This window comes from Pelophylax lessonae (genome assembly GCF_965119305.1).
Source record: "Pelophylax lessonae genome assembly, chromosome: 5".
NCBI lineage: Eukaryota > Metazoa > Chordata > Amphibia > Anura > Ranidae > Pelophylax > Pelophylax lessonae.
Window position 1 is genome coordinate 154,214,876 of NC_138772.1, and position 27,129 is coordinate 154,242,004.

Sequence of the window (27,129 nt, forward strand, 5' to 3'; positions counted from 1 at the left end):
GGACCAATCACAGCCCGGACATCATAAAAGTGGGAGTGTCCCGCTGAAGAGCGCCAATCGGCGCCCCTGCTGGTTTTTGACTCCACCCCCCCATACCCAGGACACAGTACGGCGCCCGCCAATGGGCGAAAATTTTCCATTTTTTTTTTTTTTTTTTTAAATCTAACACTGCGCTAGACGAGCCACAGTATACCAAAAGAGGCAAAGAGCCAAAGAGCCGCATTCTGTTTGGCCGGGAGCCGCATGCGACTCGAGAGCCGCGTGTTCGCCACCCCTGAAATAGATAATATAAGTGAAAAGATATGTATAAGGTGCTTATCTTTTCACTTATATTATCTATTTGGACACAAATAAGTCTTTCCTAGCACTTGGTCACTTTATTTGCATATTTTTTGTTATTATGTAATGATTGTACTGACACAGGACAGAGGTATACCCTTCATTGGGTCCTTTCCTTTTGCTTTACATGGTATATTGGGCAGCGCCATTTTACCTCCCCCTTATTCCCATTTCTATTATATATTTTGGACTATATAATAGGGGGTAGGCCGCAGCCAGCATTTGAGTTTATCTATACTAGCGTGGATTCTCTCCCCTCTTTAAACGATATCCTTATTCTCCAAAATAATAATCCACACACATCCACTACTTAAAGTGTTACTAAACCCACTACAGTAAAGTCAGTGTTTATATGCAGTAAAGCATGCTTGTTATGGGATAGTAGGCAGGATTTCTTATTCTATTAACCACTTGCCGACCGCCGCACGACTATTTACTGCGGCAGTCAGCCCCTCACAGGCAAAGTGACGTAGTACTACGTCGCTTGCCTGTGAGGCTCTAGGGAGCGAGCGTGCGCCGCTGGAGGCGCGCTCCCGCTCGCTCACAGACCCCCCTTGCGCGAGTGACTGGCGGACCCGATGTCCGCCGGTCACTCGCGATCGTCGGTTACACCGGGAGAAAGGCAGGCGGATAATGTAAACAAAGCCTGTCATTCTTCCCTGTGTAACAGCAGAGATCATACGGTCCTGCTATGTAGGACCGTTGATCTCTGCTGTTACACACACAGCCACATCCAATCACAGTTAGAAGCACGCCCCTAGGGACACACTTAACCCCTCCCTCTCAAATAAAGTTAACCCCTTCCCTGCCAGTGTTATTTTTACAGTAACAGTGCATATGTATAGCACTGATTACTGTAGTAATGTCACTGGTAACCCCAAAAGTGTCAAAAATTTCAGTCAAGGGTCCGATCTGTCCGCCACAATGTCGCAGCCCCGCAAAATAAATCGCAGATCGCCGCCATTACTCGTTAAAAAAAAAAAAACAATAAAAATGACAAAAATCTTTCCCTTAGTTAGTAAACACAATAACTTTTGCGCAAACCAATCAAAATACGCTTTTTGCTATTTTTTTTACCAAACATATGTAGCAGAAAGCAAATTGCCGTAAAATGTTAAAAAGTTTTGATTTTTACATTTTTTTGGGGGGGGAATTACATATAAAAAATGTGAAAAATATTATTATTTTTGCAAAATTGTCGCTATTTTTTTGTTTATAGCGCATGATAAAAAAATCGCACATGTGATCAAATACCACCAAAAGAAAGCTCTGTTTGTGGGAAAAAAAGGACGTCAAATTTGTTTGGGTACAGCGTCGCACGACCGCGCAATTGTCCGTTAAAGTCACGCAGTGCCAAATCGCAAAATAGGCCCTGGTCAGGAAGGGGGTAAAATCTTCCGGGGCTTAAGTGGTTAATTAACTAAGAATAAAAAAGCAGACACCTGTAATTGTGGAAAATAATTAGCCGCGGCCGTTTATTATTGGTTTGAAAACTTTTAATAAATAGATGATAAAAACATACAACACTTGTAACAACCCAGCCACCACGGCTCAGGCTGCATAAATAAATATCTCAGATGAAATCATCACTTCCAAATATACAGTAAAAACCGTCCCCTTTGGCTAACGCAAAGGTGACCCACCACATAAAAACAGCTGCGACAAGGGAGGGGGGGATGGGGAACTCCACTGGTAAGTCTCCTGAGGTGAATGACCCCCTCTAAGGCGATCCCCTCTTTATATAGGGTACCCAGAGAGCTCTAGAAGCTTCTACAGCTGATCTCTATTCCTATAGGTGCTCTGACCACCCACTCCAGCTGTTTCACCTCAGGATGGCCCTTTCTTCCCTCCCTTTTGTCCCTGAGGAAAAAAGGAGGGAAAAATTAACTGACCAAACTCTAAACCTCTTCCCACCACTGTCTCATGAGGAAAAGGGGGGCTATACAGCCTTTCCTTTTCCCTTCATACAGTACTCACTGTGCAATCTAAGGCAGGACCAGGACAAGGGGTGGTCAGGAGGGAAAGCTGCCCTGGGCACTGTGCTGTGGTATTATGTGAGGTGGGGGGCACCACAAGGAGTTTGGGGGGGGGATTTGTATTTGCTAGGATTGTTGATTAGAGGGGGTTTATGTTGGGAAGGGAATGAGGGAAGAAGATTTGTGCTAAGAGGGGGAATTTCTGGGGGTTTGTGCTAGAAAAGGTAATGTGGTAGGGAGGAGGGGATTGGTGTTAGGAGGGGACATTTTTTTTCTTGTTGGGGGGGGGGATTTGTGCTAGGAGGGGAAATTTGGGGGGATTTGTGCTAAGATAGGGGATTGGGGAGAATTTGCGCTGGGGGGGAGGAGATTTGGATTTAGGGGAAAGGATTTGTGCTCAGAGTGGAAATTTGAGTGGTAGAGGCTATGTACTAAGAGTGGGGAATTTTTATTCGGGGGATGGATTCATGCTGAGGGCATATCGGGAATGAAAAGATTTGAGCTGGGGGGTTGGGGAGGCAAAGATTTGTGCTGGGAAGGGGGTTTCAGCTAAGGGGCGGATTTGCACTGGGAAGAGGGGGAATTCATATTTAGGGGTTAAGCATGCAGACTCGTGCTCTGGAGGGGGGGGGGGGGTTTTCTGATACATAATGCTCATACATCTTGAGGGGGGGGCACAGATTTCACATGTTTGCCCTGGGCTCTAGATGACCTTGTCCAGGCGCTGATCTAAGGGGTTAGTCCTCTGCATTGTGTAAAAATGCTGTTTGATCCTGACTTCTGATCATCCCCTTCCACGGACTCCAATATATTTCCTGATATTTGCAGAGACAGGGGACAGGCTGCACATGCTCAGTTCGGTGTGTATTGCTAGAGAGTTTTTTTCTTTTCTTGGGAGAGTACAGTGCCTTGCGAAAGTATTCGGCCCCCTTGAACTTTTCGACCTTTTGCCACATTTCAGGCTTCAAACATAAAGGTATAAGACTGTAATTTTTTGTGAAAAATCAACAAGTGGGACACAATCATGAAGTGGAACGAAATTTATTGGATATTTCAAACTTTTTTAACAAATAAAAAACTGAAAGATTGGGCGTGCAAAATTATTCAGCCCCCTTAAGTTAATACTTTGTAGCGCCACCTTTTGCTGCGATTACAGCTGTAAGTCGCTTAGGGTATGTCTCTATCAGTTTTGCACATCGAGAGACTGAAATTTTTGCCCATTCCTCCTTGCAAAACAGCTCAAGCTCAGTGAGGTTGGATGAAGAGCATTTGTGAACAGCAGTTTTCAGTTCTTTCCACAGATTCTCGATTGGATTCAGGTCTGGACTTTGACTTGTCCATTCTAACACCTGGATATGTTTATTTGTAAACCATTCTATTGTAGATTTTGCTTTATGTTTTGAATCATTGTCTTGTTGGAAGACAAATCTCCATCCCAGTCTCAGGTCTTTTGCAGACTCCATCAGGTTTTCTTCCACAATGGTCCTGTATTTGGCCCCATCCATCTTCCCATCAATTTTAACCATCTTCCCTGTCCCTGCTGAAGAAAAACAGGCCCAAACCATGATGCTGCCACCACCATGTTTGACAGTGGGGATTGTGTGTTCATGGTGATGAGCTGTGTTGCTTTTACGCCAAACATAACGTTTTGCATTGTTGCCAAAAAGTTAGATTTTGGTTTCATCTGACCAGAGCACCTTTTTCCACATGTTTGGTGTGTCTCCCAGGTGGCTTGTGGCAAACTTTTAACGACACTTTTTATGGATATCTTTAAGAAATGGCTTTCTTCTTGCCACTCTTCCATAAAGGCCAGATTTGTGCAGTATACGACTGATTGTTGTCCTATGGACAGAGTCTCCCACCTCAGCTGTAGATCTCTGCAGTTCATCCAGAGTGATCATGGGCCTCTTGGCTGCATCTCTGATCAGTCTTCTCCTTGTATGAGCTGAAAGTTTAGAGGGACGGCCAGGTCTTCGTAGATTTGCAGTGGTCTGATACTCCTTCCATTTCAATATTATCGCTTGCACAGTGCTCCTTGGGATGTTTAAAGCATGGAGAATCTTTTTGTATCCAAATCCAGCTTTAAACTTCTCCACAACAGTGTCTCGGACCTCCCTGGTGTGTTCCTTGTTCTTCATGATGCTCTCTGCGCTTTAAACAGACCTCTGAGACTATCACAGTGCAGGTGCATTTATACGGAGACTTGATTACACACAGGTGGATTCTATTTATCATCATTAGTCATTTAGGTCAACATTGGATCATTCAGAGATCCTCACTGAACTTCTGGAGAGAGAGTTTGCTGCACTGAAAGTAAAGGGGCTGAATAATTTTGCACGCCCAATTTTTCAGTTTTTTATTTGTTAACAAAGTTTGAAATATCCAATAAATTTCGTTCCACTTCATGATTGTGTCCCACTTGTTGTTGATTCTTCACAAAAAATTACAGTTTTATATCTTTATGTTTAAAGCCTGAAATGTGGCAATAGGTCGAAAAGTTCAAGAGGGCCGAATACTTTCGCAAGGCACTGTACATGTGATCAGCACAGGGCCAATCAGCACTGCCCAGACAGAGAGTCAGGGGTCCTGCAGCCTCATAGGACAATCAGGGGAGAATGAAAGCTCCTCCTATAAAATGTAACCAGACACTCAGAAGTGACAAGATTGCTTTATACTGCTGATGAGAAAAGGTATTTAGCAGGTTATATTTACTTAAACGTTTGCATTTCCATGTTCTGTGTACTGTGGGAGACCAGATATGTTGTCCTGGGTTTAGAAACACTTGTCAGATGTCCTGGGTTTAGAAACACTTTAATGGCCCTGTAATCTATTTTTGTGTGTTTATAGCATTCAAGCTCACAAGTCCCTTCCTTTCCCCCCTCCTGTCTGTTTGTTTAAAACAAGCAGTGCACATTAGTTGTGTTCTTGTGCACTGCTCTATGCACACTACAGTTTGCGTGGGCACTTACATTTCATCACCCACAGAGTCACCCACTTCTGGACAGTGGAGACCAGGGGGTTAAGGAAGGTGTAGGGCAGCCTTTCTCAACCTTTTCAACACAGAGGAACCCTTGAAATAAATTTCTAGTCTTGGGGAACCCCTGCTAAAAATGTAAAATCTACAACTCATGACACATTAGTGTGATGCTGGTCATACATTAAAAATCTGTCATTTGGTCCGATCGTTCGTTTTTCGTCCAGTTAATGGGCACTAATAGAAAATCGTTTTTCAACTTTTCGAAGCCGAAAAATTGAAGGAACAGTTTGGAAAATTCTGCAGAACGAACGATAAATTGAAAGGTTAATGTGTTTCTCAAATAGTAAAAAAGTGGTTGAGACCAGGGTAGGACTACAAACACTCGCCCAGCGCTCCTTATAAAAGGGATGAAACCACACACTAGATATAGATAATAATAAAATACATAAAATGCATAAAAATTTGCTGATCGCAGCTACTGTGATAAGAACAATGTATGAAAATGATGATATAAAATACTGTGAAAGTACTCAAATAAGTATAGTCCAGCACTTGATTGCATCCAGCAGCGCTCAATATATCAAACATATATCATAGATCATAAAGTCCTCAAAAGGAAAAAAAAGAACTGTCTAAAGACTCAATGAAATGTTCATAAATCCCCCGACAGTTCATATGATAATAATAATAATCCCTGGTGTATTGATGTCCGTAATCAGGTTCCAACCTTCACCACACCAAACGTGACCCCCCTAGTAGTGGGCACTCACCGGAAATATTATAAATATACGCCTGTAAGCATAGGTAGCTTGGACCCTTGACACCTTTGGATATCCCCGTCAATGCCTGATGACTTCCACATAGGTATTCCAATCATGGATTCAGAAGTGTCATGGAAATAAAGATGGGGGCACAATAGTGTGATACCGTTTCAACATTTATTGTACAAATCACTCCAAGTTAAAAACCCCAAATCCAATATGCTTACATAAGAACAGATCTTTCAAGCAGAATAATAGTAACCCATTGGTTATGGCCAGCTCACCACTGCTGCGTGAAAATATTCAAGCCTCCACTGCTGCATGAAAATCTTCAAGCCTCCTTCAGGGTGAGATCCGGATGCCAGCCAGAACTTCTTGTGGTTACAAGGGAAACAGCATGCCTGTGTCCTGACGCGTTTCGTCCGTATGGACTTCAGGTGATATTGATAACCGAAAATGCAGGATGCACTTAACCAAAATGGAAAATTACAGTTTTTTAAAAATATATATTTTTATATATAATTGTTTTATATTTGCTTCTATTGTGGTATTAAAAATCCTGCTTCACCGTTGAAATGCATTGAAAGCGCAGCAAGAACGCATCAAAAACGCAACCATGTTATGTTTTTGATGCAGTTTTTGAGTCACATGATCTATGAAATAGGTAAAATTGTGGCGAAATCGCGGTACAATCGTTTTCATCGCCATTATCTGCACCGTTTCTCTTATCGGCAAAATGCTGATAACACAATTTTTGGCCGATATGTTTCGGCTGCTGAAATTTTGGTGTGTCTCCCTCTAATGCAAGTTGCTTAGCTGCTATTATTATTATTATACAGGATTTATATAGTGCCGACAGTTTGCGCAGCACTTTACAATATGAGGGAAGACAATATAGTTACAATACAATTCAATACAGGAGGATTTAGAGGGCCCTGCTCGTTAGAGCTTACAATCTAGAAGTGCTATGATGGTTTTAGTACTTTCTGAGTTGCAGACCTGAAACAATATGTGGATTGGGACACCAATGTCTCACATGATAGGATTCCTCGAAATAAACATTGCAATGGTTTGCAGTGTAGCTTCAGTTGGGTATTACAGTGTATGTTTTCATAAGCACTCACTTTTTATTATTGTTATAAGCAATTTTTTAAACTAATTTTAGTGCTTGATTTTCCATGATTTATACAGTATATTATATTCACTTTTACAGATTCTTTATCATATATTCTATAAATATCTCCATGCCAGACCCCTCCACTCATTCACTGTCATTGCAACGTGTTACTAAGCAGTAAGCCCAGTCTACATATGTAGCTAGCAATTATGGTTGTCACCATGTACACATATAATTATAGGTTATAAATAGAAAGCGAGGAGGCAGAGATGAGTGACCTGAACACGGAGTGTCTTCAATAAGTGAAGACAGAGACTGACAACAGTTATGTTGTCCATTGACAGAGATAGGTGATGACATGGGCCTCATAGTTCCAGAAGGCACAGGCAACTCAGAAATCTTGTGGGACTTGCTGCTTCTAGCACAAGAACGAAGATCAATGTCTTCTGTGTCAGTACATATTCAGATACTGGAGAAAAAAGGAAGTGTTCTACTCTGTATTAGAAGTGCTGCCAGTTGCCAATGAATGTAATGGCACTGGATACTTGTCAGCTTGCACAGTAGGAGAACTTTACTATGAGCAAAATGCACTCCATTCCTCACAGTTCAAATGCTAAGCTTTGATCACACAAACCTAAATATGAAATGACTTTTAAAATACACCCGCAGATAAAAAAAAGGAAAAGAAGCATATGAACACTAATGCATCCAGATCTCACCTTTGGAGAGGTCAGGGGGTTGTAGCAGATGGGAGGATAGCGCTGTGGACACTGTACATAGGGTGGTAGCTGATAGGAGCATAGGACTGTGGACACTGTATATAGGGCGGTAGCTGATGGGAGGATAGGGCTGTGGACACTGTACATAGGGTGGTAGGTGATGGCAGAATAGGGCTGTGGACACTGTACATAGGGCGGTAGCTGATGGTAGGATAGAGCTGTGAACACTGTACATAGGGTGGTAGCTGATGGGAGGATAGGGCTGTGGACACTGTACATAGGGTGGTAGCTGATGGGAGGATAGGGCTGTGGACACTGTACATAGGGTGGTAGCTGATGGGAGGATAGGACTGTGGACACAGTACATAGGGTGGTAGCTGCTGGGAGAATAGGGCTGTGGACACTGTACATAGGGTGGTAGCTGATGGGAGGATAGGGCTGTGGACACTGTACATAGGGTGGCAGCTGATGGGAGGATAAGGCTGTGGATACTTTACATAGGGTGGTAGCTGATGGGAGGATAGGGCTGTGGATGCTGTACATAGGGTGGTAGCTGATGGGAGGATAACACTGTGGACACTGTACATAGGGTGGTAGCTGATTGGATGATAGCGCTGTGGACACTGTACATAGGGTGGTAGCTGATGGGAGGATAAGGCTGTGGACACTGTACATAGGGTGGTAGCTGATGGGATGATAGCACTGTGGACACTGTACATAGGGTGGTAGCTGATAGGAGGATAGGGCTGTGGACACTGTACATACTGTGGTAACTGATGGGAAGATAAGGCTCTGGACACTGTACATAGGGTGGTAGCTGATAGGAGGATAGGGCTGTGGACACTGTACATAGGGTGGTAGCTGATGGGAGGATAGGGCTGTGGACACAGTACATAGGGTGGTAGCTGATGGGAGGATAGCGCTGTGGACACAGTACATAGGGTGGTAGCTGGTGGGAGGATAGGGCTGTGGACACTGTACATAGGGTGGTAGCTGATGGGAGGATAGCGCTGTGGACACAGTACATTGGATGGTACCTGATGGGAGGATAGGGCTGTGGACACTGTACATAGGATGGTAGCTGATGGGAGGATAGGGCTGTGGACACTGTGCATAGGGTGGTAGCTGATGGTAGAATAGGGCTGTGGACACTGTACATAGGGTGGTAGCTGATGGTAGAATAGGGCTGTGGACACTGTACATAGGGTGGTAGCTAATGGGAGGATAGCGCTGTGGACACTGTACATAGGGTGGTAGCTGATGGTAGAATAGGGCTGTGGACACTGTACATAGGGTGGTAGCTGATGGGAGGATAGGGCTGTGGACACTGTACATAGGGTGGTAGCTGATGGGAGGATAGCGCTGTGGACACAGTACATAGGGTGGTAGCTGATGGTAGAATAGGGCTGTGGACACTGTACATAGGGTGGTAGCTGATGGGAGGATGGAGCTGTGGACACTGTACATAGGGTGGTAGCTGATGGTAGAATAGGGCTGTGGACACTGTACATAGGGTGGTAGCTGATGGTAGAATAGGGCTGTGGACACTGTACATAGGGTGGTAGTTGATGGGAGGATAGGGCTGTGGACACTGTACATAGGGTGGTAGCTGGTGGTAGAATAGGGCTGTGGACACTGTACATAAGGTGGTAGCTGATAGTAGAATAGGGCTGTGGACACTGTACATAGGGTGGTAGCTGATGGGAGGATAGCGCTGTGGGCACTAGGGATGATCGAATGGTTTCGTTTCTGTAGGGAAAGTGTTAAGTGTAAGGGGACCATAGTGTAGTGTAGGGTTAACTGACAGTGACTGCTATGGAAGGGTGACAAAACCCTTCCATAGCAGGGTGACCGCTATAGAGAAATTATCATTTCTCTGAGTTGCTTCGGAACTGGAATATGGCTTCTCACCAGCCAAGCATTTTTTATGCTGCAGGGGCTGCCACTGCCAGTGCTTTTTTGAGGACATGTTTGATGTCAGACATGACATCTGAACATGTGTATAGGGGGTATATATACACATATATGTCTGTATATATACCCCTAGACATATATAGGTGTGATAGTAGCAGAAATAAATGCTTGCGCTAATGAAATCATTTACAGTAATATATTTCTGCTACTATCACACCTATATATGGCTAGGTGTCTATATACATATAATTATGTGTGTATATATACCACTATACACAAGTTCAGATGTTTTGCCTGCCTCAAAAGAACCCAAAAAAATGCCAAAAAAACGCTAGCGTAAAAAAATGCCCAGGTGTGTTTTTGCTGGCATTTTTTGGGGGGTTTTGGAGGCAGGCAAAACATCTGAACTTGTGTATAGTGGTGTATATACACACATCCATATATTTATATACACACCTAGATATATATAGGTGTGATAGTAGCAGAAATATATGCTTGCGCTAATGAAATCATTTACAGTAATATATTTCTGCTACTATCACACCTATATATGGGTAGGTGTCTATATACATATAATTATGTGTGTATATATACCACTATACACAAGTTCTGATGTTTTGCCTGCCTCAAAAAACTCCCAAAAAATGCCAGCAAAAACACACCTGGGCATTTTTTTTTTTGACGCTAGCGTTTTTTTTTGGCATTTTTTGGGGTTCTTTTGAGGCAGGCAAAACATCTGAACTTGTGTATAGTGGTATATATACACACACATAATTATATGTATATAGACACCTAGCCATTGATAGGTGTGATAGTAGCAGAAATATATTACTGTAAATGATTTCATTAGCGCAAGCATATATTTCTGCTACTATCACACCTATATATGTCTAGGTGTGTATATAAATATATGTATGTGTGTATATACACCACTATACACAAGTTCAGATGTTTTGCCTGCCTCAAAAGAACCCCAAAAAATGCCCAAAAAAACGCTATTGTCAAAAAAAAAAAATGCCCAGGTGTGTTTTTGCTGGCATTTTTTGGGGGTTTTTGGAGGCAGGCAAAACATCAGAACTTGTGCACAGTACCACTATACACAAGTTCAGATGTTTTTCCTGACTGCAAAGAACCCAAAAAAATGCCTTCTATTAAACCGGCAAGGTGTTACAGCAGCAAAGCCATACTCCTGTGCTGAAAGTTTTCTAATACAAACAATTTTTTTTTTTATGGTTCTGGACATGCTACAGAGCTGAAACTTCACATGTACACTTTTTAGACCCCCCAGATACTAAATCAAAATCAAAAAATCTCTCTTTTTTTTTTCAATAATTGGCTTTTTTATCAAAAATGACAATTTTTAAGAACTTTTTTTTGTGTGACTAATAGTTAATGGGGCATGACCCAGAACCCTAGGCACTTTTTAGGGGCATTTATTGGGTTTTAGGGCTTCAAAATTGTGTTTTTTGATTCCAGAAGTTCGGGTCCCATTGATTTCAATGGGGTTCTGGAATCCGAACCGAACTTTCCTGAAATTCGGGTGTTCTGGTCGAACCGAACTTTTCAAAAGTTCGATCATCCCTAGTGGGCACTGTACCTAGGGTGGCAGCTGATGGGAGGATAGCGCTGTGGACACTGTACATAGGGTTGTAGCTGATAGGGCAATAGGGCTGTGGACACTGTACATAGGGTGGTAGCTGATGGTAGAATAGGGCTGTGGACACTGTACATAGGTGGTAGCTGATGGGAGGATAGGGCTGTGGACACAGTACATAGGGAGGTAGCTGGTGGTAGAAAAGGGCTATGGACACTGTACATAGGGTGTTAGCTGATGGTAGAATAGGGCTGTGGACACTGTACATAGGATGGTAACTGATGGGAGGATAGGGCTGTGGACACTGTACATAGGGTGGTAGCTGATGGGAGGATAGGGCTGTGGACACTGTACATAGGGTGGTAGCTGGTGGTAGAATAGGGCTGTGGACACTGTACATAGGGTGTTAGCTGATGGTAGAATAGGGCTGTGGACACTGTACATAGGATGGTAGCTGATGGGAGGATAGGGCTGTGGACACTGTACATAGGATGGTAGCTGATGGGAGGATAGGGCTGTGGACACTGTACATAGGGTGGTAGCTGATGGGAGGATAGGGCTGTGGACACTGTACATAGGGTGGTAGCTGATGGTAGAATAGGGCTGTGGACACTGTACATAGGGTGGTAGCTGATGGGAGGATAGCGCTGTGGACACTGTACACAGGGTAGTAGCTGATGGGAGGATAGGGCTGTGGACACTGTACATGGGGTGGTAGCTGGTGGTAGAATAGGGCTGTGGACAGTGTACATAGGGTTGTAGCTGATGGGAAGATAGCGCTGTGGACACTGTACATAGGGTGGTAGCTGATGGGAGGATAGGGCTGTGGGCACTGTACATAGTTCTCACTTACATCACTCCGTGAGCATGCAGGCAGTGGAGCTCATTGGGAGTACAAGAAGTGGCATCATCCCATTCCAAATTTAGGGGTTGCAAGTAAAATCAAATCAAAAAATGAACTGTTAAAGCAACCCAGAAAGCAGTGTGACTGTGCTAAAATCAGACAATTCACTCTTGACCTAATCTAAGTGCTTTGTATTCCACTGCAGCCAGGGTTTGTATAGGCACTTACATGTTCACTGGGAGGTTGCTTCCTGGAGAAAATACTCAGACTGAATCTTCTAGCGCAGGTTTGAATGTAAGTGGTGGCTTTGAGTCACCTGATTGACTGGTAACTGCAGTGAAAAAGTGTTGTGTTGGACAACTGGACTGCATGTATGCATTTCAAAGCCTAAATGTCCATTTCCTCTCTATTTAAAGCCCAACTCTGGGCACGAAAAGAAAAAATTAAAAATACCCTGACAGTGGGCCCCTCCACAATGCAAGGATTTAATGCTTGTTCGGTCTAGGGAGTTGCAGATGAGGCTGAATTACTTGCATTTTTCCTTACTCCAGCAGGGTCCCTCCAGTGGCGTGACCTGTCATCTGCAGCCTCCTCTCTAAGCTGCTCTTGGTCATGGTGGCATCCACCCATCAGGTACAATACCGGGTTAATAGCCCTGAATTGTACGTGAAGACAAAGAGGGACTGCACACAGATCAAAAGTTTCATAGAGAGGGGGACAGTGCCGGAGTCGGCCAAAGTAGGGAGTCAGGTAGGTAATGAAGCTTTTTACTTTACCTCCTAGATTTAATGACCATTTAAAGAAGTAGTAAACTGCCAAAAAAACCTGGGCCTCCTGCAGGTTAATCCCTTAATGTGCTAGTATGCACTGCATAATAGCATATTATGACAGACTTACCTGCAAACAAAGCGCTCCAGCGCAGCGCTGTCATGGCTCCCCTAGTGCCCCCATCTTCACCCGGTCTTCCTTCTGGGTTTGCGAGCTCCCGTTGTATGAATGTCCGGGGCCACAAAGATATTCCTCCTGGGCATCTCCATTGGAGCCCTGGCCAAATCATGGCGCTCTGCATTCCATGTGTGCCCTGAATGCAGAGCGTCACTGCGCATGCGCCGGAGACGTCTTAGGCTATTGCCGATGTGAATATCTCCTACATGGTGCACGTTTAGGAGATATTCATTGTACTTACAGATAAGCCTGATTGTAAGCTTCCCTGTACATACAAGTTCAAACTACCAATTTAGCCCTTGCACTCTGGAAATCTACCTTTTGCTATGATTTCTTTCTAAGAAATCTAAGTGTACATCCTGGCACATGGTTGTGCCTAGGCACTCATACCTAGGGATATCTGCGGTGTGAGAGGCACTGCTGCTTGTGACTACGAATCTCATTTAATTTGGAGTGAGATTGGGTGATGTCACTACTGTGCATTGTACTGTTCTCCTTGCTGGAGGGAAAGCTGTACCTGATGGCCGTGCATGTCCCTGCTCCTTCGCCATTCATTCCGTGGATCTGTTCTTCCTTCACCACTCCTGTTGTTTCTGGTCCAGTACCCCACCAGTCATCAAAGGGGCAGTTTTGATATAGGGAAGCAAAGCCATGCCTCTATCCAGAGAGCTGCCCCCTCCACACAGTGCAGACAAAAGCATTGTAAGTTAGTAGTGGACAAAGATCAGAGACCACAGGTATTAACAGTGACTACTACTTTGCCCTTTTGGGCACAGTTTCCACCATTAATGTCCTTTTTAGGACTTTTCCCAGAAATTCTAAGTCTGGTGGTGTCTGTTTAAGTTTTTTAACTGGTACAATTTTTCACTTTGTGCCTGAATAATACAATTAATAATAATAGTTGATGATAATTATTACTAGAAGTAGTATATTTTCAGCTGGTTAAGTCAAATCTTGACATCTCATCATCCTGGAAGGCTAAGAATGTGTGTGAAATTCTGGCTCAGATATATCTATGGAGACCAAGGTTTAGCAGTCCTTAACTCTCTTTTCATCATTTTAGTAAATCTAGGTCATTGTTTCATGTGTAAGGCATCTCTTTCCTTCCTGAAGAATGCACAAGACAGCAGATATTTCCCAAGACGTTATGTGATTTGTTTATCACTGCTGCAAATGCATTAATGAAAATAGCTTTCTGCTTTCACATTCTTTTGTCTTTTTTTTTTTACAAACTGCCACAATTTCTATTTTGAAAATCTGTACTCATTAAATTGTCTTACTAAAGAGCAAGCAGTCTATTATATTTGATGCTCCCTCTAAAAGATTTTGAAGTATTTATAGATTATATTTACTTTTTGTTCTCTTTTAGATTGAGATATTCATCTAGAAATGGATCTGTGAATAAATATAACTTCATTGGAACCAAAACGGGGATAAAAGCGACAATTCAGCGGAATTGGAAGCACAGAATTAAGCCAGGAAATTTTATTTTTTGTCTCCGTGCAACTTGCAGCTGAAGACATTCATCAGATCTTATGTGATTGTTACCGGAATCATTCCTCAAGCAAGCTGAATCTCTGTATACATTTTTAATGCGTTTCCACTTGATAACAAATAACTAGTTATTTGTCAGCTGGAAGGGATGGTGCATTCTATTCCTAGATGAGTTATTGTACACAATGATATTTTAATATGACAACCAGCAGTCGTTCATGTCCTCTACCAGCTGTGAACGGACATATGAGTCACTATCCAGCAAGCCACTATCCCTTTCTCTTTCCTCCTGTCATTGGCGGACTCCCGCTGCCGGCCCTTCATGGATTTCAAGGTCATCCGCCCACAAGTAGTTGCAGCACCCCATCTCCTGCAAGTAAGTGTAACAAACCATCATTTTACATACTAACCTGAAAATTTCATGTTCTGAATAGTTTGTGGTTTTATAGTATTCAATGTGAAAGTCATGAAGAATTTTTATGGGTTGGCTGGTAAAGCAATTTTTTTTTTATTTTATTGACTTCTAAACCTGGTCCAGATATAAAACAACACAAAAACTACACAAATGTGTTTCTGTGCCCCTATTGCTGTTGCCAGTGGTTTCCGTAATACAGACTAAAAGTGTGCTTGCTGGTTATGTAGTGGTACAGGAATTAGTTGGATTGTATTATTTTAGATATGATGATGACTATTATATATATTATATTCGATTAAATTAGATATGCCTAGCTTTTGTATCTAAAGTTACATATGACAGATGTATGAATGCACCTATTTCAACTTTTCTTGCATGTTTGCGTAGTCTACATTAGAGGCCTGGCAAAATGATCTACATCAGTAGACTTGGCAAATGATCTACGTCAGTAGACTATGCAGTAGATCAACTGTATGTGTTTATATCTTGCTTTTCAACATATATTGCTAGGTACTCCTGCTATTGTTCCATTTGTTTGAAGCACCCACAGAATTTCAATACTCTTTAAATGGATATATGTACATATTTTAGGAGAACCTTTATACGTCTAATGTCTCTATCTATACATATTGGAGTGTTTTTCCTTTTAAGATACACTATATAACCAAAAGTATTGGGACGCCTGCCTTTACACGTACATGAAATTTAATGGCATCCCAGTCTTAGTCTGTAGGGTTCAATATTGATTTGGCCCACCCTTTGCAGCTATAACAGCTTCAACTCTTCTCTGAAGGCTGTCCACAAGGTGTAGGAGTATTTCTATGGGAATGTTTGACCATTCTTCCAGAAGTGCATTTGTGAGGTCAGGCATTGATGTAGACAGGAAGGCCTGGCTTGCAGTCTGCGCTCTAATTCATCCCAAAGGTGTTCTATCAGGCTTAGGTAGGCCAGTCAAGATCCTCCACCCCAAACTCGCTCACCCATGTCTTTATGGGCCTTGCTTTATGCACTAGTGTGCAGTCATATTGGAACAGGAAGGGGCCATCCCCAAACTGTTCCCACAAAGTTGGGAACATGAAATTGTCCAAAATGCCTTGGTATGCTGACACCTTAATAAGTCCCTTTATTGGAGCTAAGAGGCAGAGGCTAAGCCCAACCCCTGAAAAACAACCCCATACCATAATCACCCCCTCCACCAAATGATTTGGACCAGTTCACAAAGCAGGGTCCATAAAGACATGGATGGGCGAGCTTGGGGTGGAGGAACTTGACTACCCTGCACAAAGTCCTGACCTCAAACCCATAGAACACTTTTGGGATGAATTAGAGCTCAGGCCTTCTCAGTTAACATCTGTGCCTGACCTCATAAATGGGCTTCTGGAAGAATGGTCAAACATTCCCATAGACACACTCCTAAACCTTGTGGACAGCCTTCCCAGAAGAGTTGAAGCTGCTATAGCTGAAAAGGGTGGGCCAACTCAATATTGAACCCTGCCGACTAACACTGGGATGCCATTAAAGTTCACGTGCATGTAAAGTCTGGGATGCCAATACTTTTGGTAATATAATATATATATTATCTGCAAAAAATCTAAACTTTAATTCTAAAGTTATTTTAAGTAACAGAAGTACCTCTAGTTGGATATGTATGTACCATTAGGTAGGAAGCTGTGAAGAAGTGAATTTGTGATAATTATAAGTAGCGTTTATTATTCAATGCGCTTGTACAGCCTTTTGAAGCACCTGATTGGTCTAATTGTGAAGATGATGCAGTTTTTCTATGTTGGGATTTTTTCTATGTTCACACAGGTGAATGCTGTGCCCATCTGCTCTTTCTATTGGCAGGCTGACTCTACATATACAGTATATATTACATAGTTAGATAGTAAGATTGAATAAAGACATGGATCGCTCCAGTTGCTACAAATTCCCATATCACCATTTACTGTGTTTATTGACACCTGAGAGCTTTTTGAAGTTATCTACACTCTCTAATGATACCTCTGACTCTGGAAGAAAGTTTTACATCCTTACCTCTCTAAGGCCAGCCATAGATGGTTCGAATCTCACCCGGTGCAGCAGGAACTGACTAAGATTATGAACCGTGTATGGGCTGATTTTAATGTGAGATTGGGAGAATACAATGTTCCGGCAGGAGAGATTCCCCTTTCGGCACTCTCTGTGTTGATGGGGGAATTGTGCAAATTTCTTTCCTGCAACCAAAGAAATTTGCACTGTCTATGGCCTGCCTTACAGTAAAGGACCCCTTACTCAGTTTAGGATTAAGCCACTTCTCGTTCAGTTTTTTTATGTGGCAGAGAGGTTGATTTACTTAAACTTGAGAGTGTAAAATCTGATGCAGCTGCTCATGGTAGCCAATCAGCTTTTAATTTCATCTTGATCAATTAAGCTTTAAAGTGATTGTAAATGATCACCTTGTAAAACAACCCATTCAGTTTGAAATAGAAATGAAAGGTAAAACATTGTTGTATACAGTAGATATAAAACATTAAAAACATATTTTTTCCCCTTTTTTTTAAATTGATCACATTCTCTCTGTTCTCATCTGCATAAGAGCTGAGGGGAGGAGAAGCAGCAGCACACCCAGCTTGCCAGTGAATGGCTGTGCAGAAGGGGCGTGTCAAAACAAGTCTGATCATTGGAGACGAACACACTGCGTCCGAGAGAACTGACCACTGTGTGCTCTCCTGCTTAGTGTGGACAGATTTTGATAGGAATCCTGAGGGACTGGCTGTGATTTCACATAAAGGAAGCAATGCAAAAAGAACCGGAAACTTTTTCTTTCATGGTACACCAGGCACATATTAGGAAAATTAAGGGTTGTGGTAACAAACGTTTAAAGCGTTGACAAAAAAGCTGATTGGTTTCTATGCAGAGCTGCACCAGATTTTGCACTCTCTAGTTTTAGTAAATCAATACCAGGGTATCTTTTTCAGAGACTTTAGAATAAACAGTTTGTTCCTGATAGTAAAGTCATCATTGACCGATTTGTATATTGCAATCATATCACACGTTAGTCCCCTTGCATAGGGGATGTCTAGCTCCTGTGCATGCAATGCTGGTAATTGGTACGCATGGGAGGCACAGGTGTCGTGTCCAGCCTGGGCCTAAAGTGCCTCTTTTCTAAGGAGAATACGTTTCATTTTTGTATTTATTTCTTATGACTGAGTCTAGCCCCTTTCTTTCATGCAATTTTCGAATCAAATATAATATGTGTGCATCTTGCATGGAGTAGATGTTTGTTCTATAAAAATTGCTAGCCTATAAGTGTCTTTCTTTCCGATGCTGTGGTTCAAAGGTCTACCCACCAATCAACAGTTTTCATCATAAGTATCAGTTGATTCCTTGTGTTGGATATAGTGTGGTGGGAGCCTTTTCCTTAATGTATACATTATGATAATTCTATTTTTATAGCGCTATTCTCCCCAAGGACTCAAAGCTCTTTACAAAACAAGGTTAATGTAGGAACAATATTGTGAATGTGATGGCTAATGAATGCCATAAGCTTAAATAACCAACTATATATTTCAAGCGGTATTATACTCTGAAGCAAACATATATTACATTGCAGCTTACCAATTCTTATGCCTCGTACACACGTACCGATCGTCGGCCGACCGATCGGCCGTCTTTTGTCCCCGGGCTGTCGTGTCCGCTGAAAAGTGCAAAAGACTGCACACAAATTTTGTCTGCCGACTACAGCCGACTGCAGAAGTGATGTCATGTGATGGTTAACTTTCCTTGTGTTTTTTCTTTTCTGAGCATGCCCAGTCTTGCAAATCTGCTGTCAATCGGCCGCTCTGGTGTATGCATACAAAAATTTTAATGCTTGCACGACAGATTCTTTTCGGCCGAAAGTGCGCTGTCGGCTGTCGGAAGCATCATACTAACAAGCCGAAAATCGGCCGATCATTCGGCGACCGAATCTTTTCGGCCGACAATCTGCACGTGTGACATTAGATGTGATGGCTGCATTATTTTAAACACTTCTGCCCCGTCCACCACACATTTACTGCGGCAGGCAGCCGCTCCTGGGCAAAGTGACGTAATACTACGTCGCTCGCTCAGGAGACTCTAGGGGGCTGGGAAGCCAGCGCGTGTGACCGGCGGCTCCAATGGTCACCGGCCACTCGCGATCTCCCGCAGCAGAGGGAGAAAGACAAACGGCTGATGTAAACACAGACGTCTGTCATTCTCACTGAAGTGGTCACAGAGGCTATATGATCCTGCTATATAGGATCGCATGTCTCTTTGATTACTTCAAAAGCCACACCCCCTGACAGTTTGAATCACGCCCCTAGGGACACATTTAACCCCTTGATCACAGTACAGTTAATCCCTTCCCTGCTAGTGTCATTTTTACAGTAACAGTGCAAATTTTTAGCACTGATTACTGTAGTAATGTCACTGGTACCTCCACAAGTGTCAAAAATGTCAGTTAGGGGTCCAATCTGTCTGCTGCAATTTCGCAGTCCCGCAAGAAAAATCGCAGATTGCCACAATTACTAGTAAAAAAAAAACAATAAAAATGACATAAATCTTTCCCGTAGTTGGTAAACGTAATAATTTTGCGCAAACCATTTAAAATACGCTTATTGCGATTTTTTTTTTTACCAAAAATATGTAGCAGAAAACAAATTGGCCTAAAATGTTAAAAAATTTAGATTTTTACATTTTTTTGAGAATTTCATATAAAAAAATGTGAAAAATATTGTTATTTTTTCAAAATTGTCGCTATTTTTTTGTTTATAGCGCAAAAAATAAAAATTGCACAGGTGATCAAATACAACCAAAATAAAACTCTGTTTGTGGGAAAAAAAGGACATCAATTTCATTTGGGTACAGCGTCGCACGACCGCGCAATTGTCCGTTAAAATCACGCAGTTCCGAATCGCAAAATAGGGCCTGGTCATTGAGCAGCCAAATCCTCCGGGGCTAAAGTTGTAAATGTTTTATGTTTTTTTTCTGTTTTCATCTGGTGATCCAACCAGAAAGTCTGTTGTCCCCCCCCCCCCCCCCGGAAATGTTTTATTTATAGGCATTAGAACAAACATGACAAAAAATGAGCAAACGCATGAGACTCCAGTAGGCTACCAATGACATAAAAAGGATACAGTTCACAAGCATGTTGCCCCAACAAAATCAAACATCCCGGCTATCCCAGGGTAATAGTGTTTAAATTATCCCAGTAAAATTATGCACAGGGAAAACCAAGAATACAGACAAAAATGGCCCCAGGTAAGGGCTCAGTACCAGTGCCTAAAAGGGTCCAAGAGACTGAAAAGAAAAAAAGGGGGGGTGGTTTAAGAGAGAAATTAAAACAAAAAAGGGGTAAGGAGGATAGGGGGAGGAGAAAGTAATAAAAAAGAAACCAGAACAAAGTCTAGCCCCCCCTCCATCTTGAGGAGGGGGGAAAGTCTGTTATTTTTCAAAAAGCTCTCTTGCAGTTACAGAGATGAGACAAACCATTTAACACTTTCAGGGGACTTGCAATAATAAGCTTTTATTTATTTATGGAAAACTGTTATCCCAAAAGGAAAAACATTTTTGCTGTGACTGGTTATAACATATTAGATGGAGTTCGGCTTCAATGTGTTACTGTATGGAAATCTGCTAGTACTTCTAACATTCCCCTCCCCCTTACTAAATATGCTGTTGTTCAAGCTGCCTCCAGTTCTCTTTCATCCAGAGTGGGGAAACTAATAAAGGAGGTGTGTTATTATCCAGATCACCAGGTAAACAAAGAAAAGAAAAACTAAAAAAATGAATTCAGCCACCACATCTAATGAATAATAAGCTGAAATATATTACATTTTTGGTTTTGGCTTTAATACTGCTTTAACATGATTTTAAACATCTCCTGAGATTAAAGCAGTTGTAACCCTAAACGGAAAAAACAAGCTTCTGTTCCTTTAAGGCATTACATAGTGCTTGTGCCATGTACTTTGTCCCTTTATATGCTTTAAAATACCTGGTTGATCCTGCCTGTTCCTGTGTCCCCCTGTGTGTGCTGACCAAGGTAGTCATGGTTGCTGATCCATGATTCCATGGTCAGTTTACTTACCTCCCTCATACCGCTCTCTGCTCTGAGTCTCTCTCTCCCCCTCCCTCCCTGCCTTTCACTTCCGAAGCCTGTGCGTGACAGCGATCACCTCCCTGCCCCTCCCCTCCTGCTGTTATTCCCTGTGGGAAAAAATAAATGCCACCCCCTCTGTTTTATAAAGATATACAGTACCGTGTGTATGTATTAAAAAAATTCTAATCCTAAACACCTTTTTGCACAGCACCGCTGTGTGATCACATGACCTCCCTCTTCTAGCTGGCTGATGTCAGAGGAGGATTAGAATTTTAAAAAAATGGACACACAGTACTTTATATCTTGATAAAAACAGAGGGAATGGCAATTATTGCTGATTCAGACTTTTCAACCACTTTAAGTTCTATGGATTGGAGTGGGAAAAGGTTCTCATGTTTGTGAAGGCCCTGAACCTTATAATTTATATGAATGACCATATTTCTTCTCCACAGGTGGGGAAGAAGCAATATGGCATTAGTAGATCCTTCAGATAAGAGGGTCCCAGGTTATTCAGTGCTTTAAAAGTCACAAAAAACAATCGTATGGCGCCCATAGACTAGATGAAAAATTGTTCGAAAATCTGTCCTTTGGACAGTTTGTTCGCTTTTCGGCCAGTTAAGGGGCACAAATCGGTTGTGACGTTTTTGAGCCAAAAAAATGAAGGACAAGTTTGGAAATTATCTGTCAAATGAAGGATAAATTGAAGGGTTAATATGTTTCTCGTACACACTATTTGCACTAGGTATATGTAAAAAGACGAACAAAAAATTTATTTATTTATGTCTATTGAACGATTTATTGGTCATTACATGATGGCAAAATCGTTTGCTCTCACGGCCGAGTGATTGTTTTTCGAAAATGAGTTAGAATGATATTTCGTATAGTATATGGCCAGAATTAATGTTCTATTTTATTGATAACCGTTAGAAGCTGTAGGTAATGTGTAAATAGTGAGACATGTTTGTCAGCCCCTGACAGTATCTGCAACAATTAGTACTAAGGCCGTCCATACATGGGTCGAATTTTAAAATAATTTTTGTTCGAATTTCACGTCATTAGTGGGCTGCAGCCGATTTTAGTGCGGCCATCAAATATGTAGTGATCGGGCATGATGGAAATTGTTTGAAGATCAAATGATTTTTTAATCAATAATGGGAGAATCGTGTGAGAAATATAATTGAAAAAGAAATGCGCATGAGTGCAAGAAAATAAAATTCCCAGTAAGGAAAGAAGATTCCCAGAAACAAAAATTATTTTCTGTAAGCAACATGAGGTGAAATTGAAGGCTTGGTTGGTCGATTTTTTAAATCAATGGTGGCACCATCAGATCACAAAATGCACAATTCAGATTTTCGATAGAAAATGCGTTTGGAGTTCAACCCATGTATGGCCTGCATGGACAACATGCACAACTTTTTTAAAGTTGGATTGCATTACATTGAATGGCAATAGATTACCATAAACTGTGTAAGATTTGGCACACTTGTGTTGACTGGTGCATTCGGGATGCCATTACGAATGAATGGTGCAACGCCTGCTTGAATGTGCACAATATCATAAACTTTCCCACATTGCATAAGTGTGAACGAAGCCTTACTGTAGAAGTTTGGAGGTCTTTTTCTGATAAACCTGCATAATAAGCTTTACAGTAATGCATGCACTAGCACTGGCAGATCTTCAGAGAGAATAAAGTGCTTGATGCTTGCAACATAATAAAGATGGAAGAAAGAGAATATGAGATCAATTGCAAAGTTGTTACAGTTGCTGTGTATGTGCGTTTTTATCATGCACTATCCCAAGGTTATTATGTGCGTAGGCTAAGTAGTAAAAGGCATGTCCACCAACAGTAGGCTATTGGTCTAGGTGTTTGTATGTCAGTTGAAGGTCACCAAACACCAGTATCTCAGTTTTGATACAACTCAGTCAATGTAAAATGTTGCAGAGCTTGATTACTGAGGTCCTCTCGGGTACTACTCTCATCAGAGGCTGCTATGCCAGCTGAGATGCGTGACAATAACTCTACGTGAACAAAGAGCCCGAGGTATGAATCCCAACCAGACTGTGAAAGATAGTTATGCTTTTAAAAAATTCCTTTATGTCAAAAGCTAAAACTATGTTATAAAACATAGACGACTAACAACATTCTGCTGGTATTTTCTATTTTGGTATTGATTGACTTTACTGGTATAGGGTACTGGAGTGTGCACATTGCTGCTTGTCTTGTTTAAGATGGGCAATTATTATGCATTTAGGTTAGAGACGTGCAGCTTGTTGGTCCCAGTGATCAAGTACACTGAACATTGATGGTTTAAACCAGTGGTCTCCAAAATGTGGCCCGGGGGCCAAATTTGGCCCTTTGCTTGCCTTTTTCTGGCCCCTGGGGCACTGTTTCACCAACTGACACCAATGATGGGGCACTATTCCCCTTACTGATGCTCCCAATGGGGCACAATTCCTCCTTTTAAAACTAATGATGGGGCACTGATGCCGGGGCATTTTCTACACCCACTAACCACAGTCTGGCCCCCCTAAAGCCTGAAGGACAGTAAATTGGCCCTTTGCTTCGAAAGATTGGAGACCCCTGATTTAAAAAAAAAAAATCAGGAGAGATAATGGTTTGCTATGCACCAATAATAAGCAGTACCTGGTTGTTTACTGTGCTAAAGGAAATATGCAGTCTACCATTATGGGGCCTCTTCTATACTGTGTTTCCCCGAAAATAAGACCTAGCCTGAAAATAAGACCTACTGTGATTTTCAGGGATGGGTGCAATATAAGCCCTACCCCGAAAATAAGCCCTAGTTTAAAGTGGTTGTAAAGTCCTAGAATCCACTCTATTACAGCATTATATAATGTCCAATGTGTGTGTTTCTGTAATATAATTGCGCCAAATATGTTTGGTACAGCGCTGCTCTGCACTCAGCTGACCGGCTGCTCTCCTCCTCTTCTCCCAGCTGTCAGCGGGGATCTCGGCCCCTCCCCTCTGCAGTGCTCGGAGTGGGAAAGAGCGCTCTGGTGGGTCACGGAAGTGCAGAGCAGCGCTGTAACAAAGATATTTGGCACAATTATATTACAGAAACACACACATTGGACATTATATAATACTGGAATAGAGTGGATTCTAGGATTTTACAACCACATTTATTCATTCACACTGGGGATTCCGAGCAGGCAGGGAGGGACAGCACATTACTTGATGAGACCTACCTCGAAAATAAGCCCTACTGTATCTTTTGTTGCCAAAAGGAATGTAAGACCCAGTCTTATTTTCGGGGAAACACAGTACTATGTTCCTTGCTTGTCAGGCTAATCTAGTGCCCCCAGTACTCAGAAGTTCTGAATTATTTGGCTGTATATGTTTTTTAAATCTGAGGCTCAGAAAACGCTGAAGCCATAGATGAGCAAAGCATCTAACATGTTCAGCAATGATGGCAGCCTACAATATTTCCTTCATCATGGGTTTCCAATGAAGGCCACATCTTAGAACAGTGTTTCCCAACCTTCTTTCAGTCAGGGCACCCTTTAAAAATGATGGACAATCTCGAGCCACTCTTTAAAAATTATGGACAGTCTTGAGGCACCCCATTCCAAAATATAAAAACGAAAAACAAATACACCTTTGCACACTGGTACTGACTAGTATTCCAATGTTTCACTTCTCCCTCAGATTTTCTCCATCATTTAGCTGACCCCAGCGGTTATGGAGCGCGGCAGGGGAGGGTCAAACAAGCATGCTGTGCAGGCGACTGACATCTTCATTATCAACTGATGATGATGCCATTGGTCGTTAGGATGCCAGCAGCTAGAAGGCTGTAATGGTGCACAATGAAAACCTGTGACTTATGGCGCTTTTCCACTGCATGGAACCGAACGGTTCGGCTTGCTTTTGTACTTTTCCACTGCTGGTACCGCATGGTACGGGGTAGGAACGGCTCGGTACGGTACGGTGCGGCGGCGCTTTTCCACTGCATGGAACCGAACGGTACGGCTCTCAAAAGCAGTACCACCTCGATTGTGGTTCCAAGAGGTACCATACCCGGTACCATATCCCACAATCCTTTGCATGCAGTCACTACTAGCCACTGATTGGTCAGAGAATCCCACCCACCCCGTTGTTATCCCACCCACTTAACTTTAGTACTACTTTAGTGGAAAAGCAAACCATACCATACCGTACCGAACCGTTCCAACACCGTACCATGCGGCACCAGCAGTGGAAAAGCAAGCAGGGCCGAGTAGAGCCGAGCAGGTACTTGCAGTGGAAAAGTGCCATTAGTGTCACTAAAAGGCAGGTGTCTTCCACACACACGCCGGCTTGTATACAATTTTTGGGAAATTTTTAGACATTTTGCCAAGCCATCCCTGAAAAACCCCAAGGCACCCCAGGGTATCTGGGCACCCTGGTTGTAAAAGGCTGCCTTAGAGTGCGCACACAAGTATAGGACAGGCGATACTAAGCAGGGGTACAATCAAAGTTGATGTTGTGCAAATTATTGAGGCACTAGACCAATTTATATTTGGATCTCCTATTTCATTCATAGCAATTTGTAAATTGTAATTAAATTGTAAATTTAGGAAATTGTAATTAAAATGTAAATGTATTGTATTAATATAATTATTTAAGTAACATTTACCATTTGGAGGTTCTCATTCAGACTTGCTTGCAATACTGTTGTGCAGTAACAGCATACAGTGGAGACAGCCACAAAAGTACCTCTGCCTTATTCTTCTATTAGGTCATGTTGTCGTACATTTCTTTCTTACTGTATGTCCATGTTTGTGTAAGACTTGTGTATTTACAACCTAGGTCTAAGGTCCTATACTTTAAAAAAAAAAAAATCAGATTGTCTTTAATGCTTGATCGGTTGTGGTAAGTCAGAAAAAAAAAAAAAAAAATGCATATACTTTAACATGATAAACGTAACTTGAATTTTCTATTTATGAATCTGTACCTTAACTTCAACCTCAAAGTAGAACTATGGGCAAAATTATTTATTTATTTATTTTTTGGATAAAGAAAGGGAAGATTATAACCCCTGTTGATTCTTTTTTTGCCATGTGTACCGAATTGGGGAGATTTACCTTCACTTCCTGCCCCATAGCCAAAACGGAAGTAAAAGGGAAATCCCTGCAAATTAGGGGAATTACCTGGGGACCCGCAGGTCACCAGAATTAGTGTCCCTATTGGAAGATTTCCCTTCTATTACTTTTCTGGGGACAACCCAAAATTTAGGATTTTATTTTATTTTCACTTTCACTTTTAATAATGGTAAACAGGACAAGTAGAGAGGGTTCTAATCCCTTTCCGCTCTATCCAAAACTTAAAAAAAAATGTTTTGCCTTTAGTTATACTTTAAAATGGTACTAAACCCAGGACCCTGCATTCACTATATCTGATCTCCTACAGTACACAGAACATGGAAATGCAATAGTTTTAATAAATAAAAACTGCTAAATACTTTTTCTCATCAGCAGTATATAGCAGTCTTGCGACTTCTATCAGTGTCAAGCAGAGCACTGGTTAAAGCTTGTTGGAGGAGTTTTCATTCTCCCCTGATTGTCCTATGAGGCTGCATAACCCCTGACCCTCTGTCTGTACAGTGCCGATTGGCCCTGTGCTGATCACATGCACTCTCTCAGGAAAAAAAAAACAACAACAAGCAATACACACCAAAGTGTGCATGTGCAGCTTGCCCCTGAGGCTCTGTTCTATCAGGAGATAGATTGGGGACAGTGGAAGAAGGGGAGGATTAACCCCTTAGGTTCCACAGTGAGCATAACAAGCATACTTTACTTCAGGGCTCAAAATTTCAAGCCCTGAACCACTAGCCAGGCCTTAAGAGTTACTTGCCACCAGTTGCCCCATCTAACCTCTGTCCTGCCCCTAAACATGGCTTCATCAGTGGCCTTCAGTGCAGCCTCATTGATGCAGCCTAT

General features: G+C 42.1%; 1 protein-coding gene across 2 annotated transcripts in view; it reads left to right on the top strand.

Moving 5' to 3' along the window:
* RARB (retinoic acid receptor beta) overlaps positions 1-27,129 on the top strand; it is a 1,055,941-nt gene that overhangs the window by 416,536 nt on the left and 612,276 nt on the right. For both annotated transcript variants that reach the window (XM_082257327.1, XM_082257328.1), the window contains exon 3: positions 14,556-15,056. In XM_082257327.1, the coding sequence (XP_082113453.1) occupies positions 14,879-15,056 (178 nt within the window). In that variant the 5' untranslated portion in view covers positions 14,556-14,878. The remainder of the gene's footprint in view (positions 1-14,555; positions 15,057-27,129) is intronic.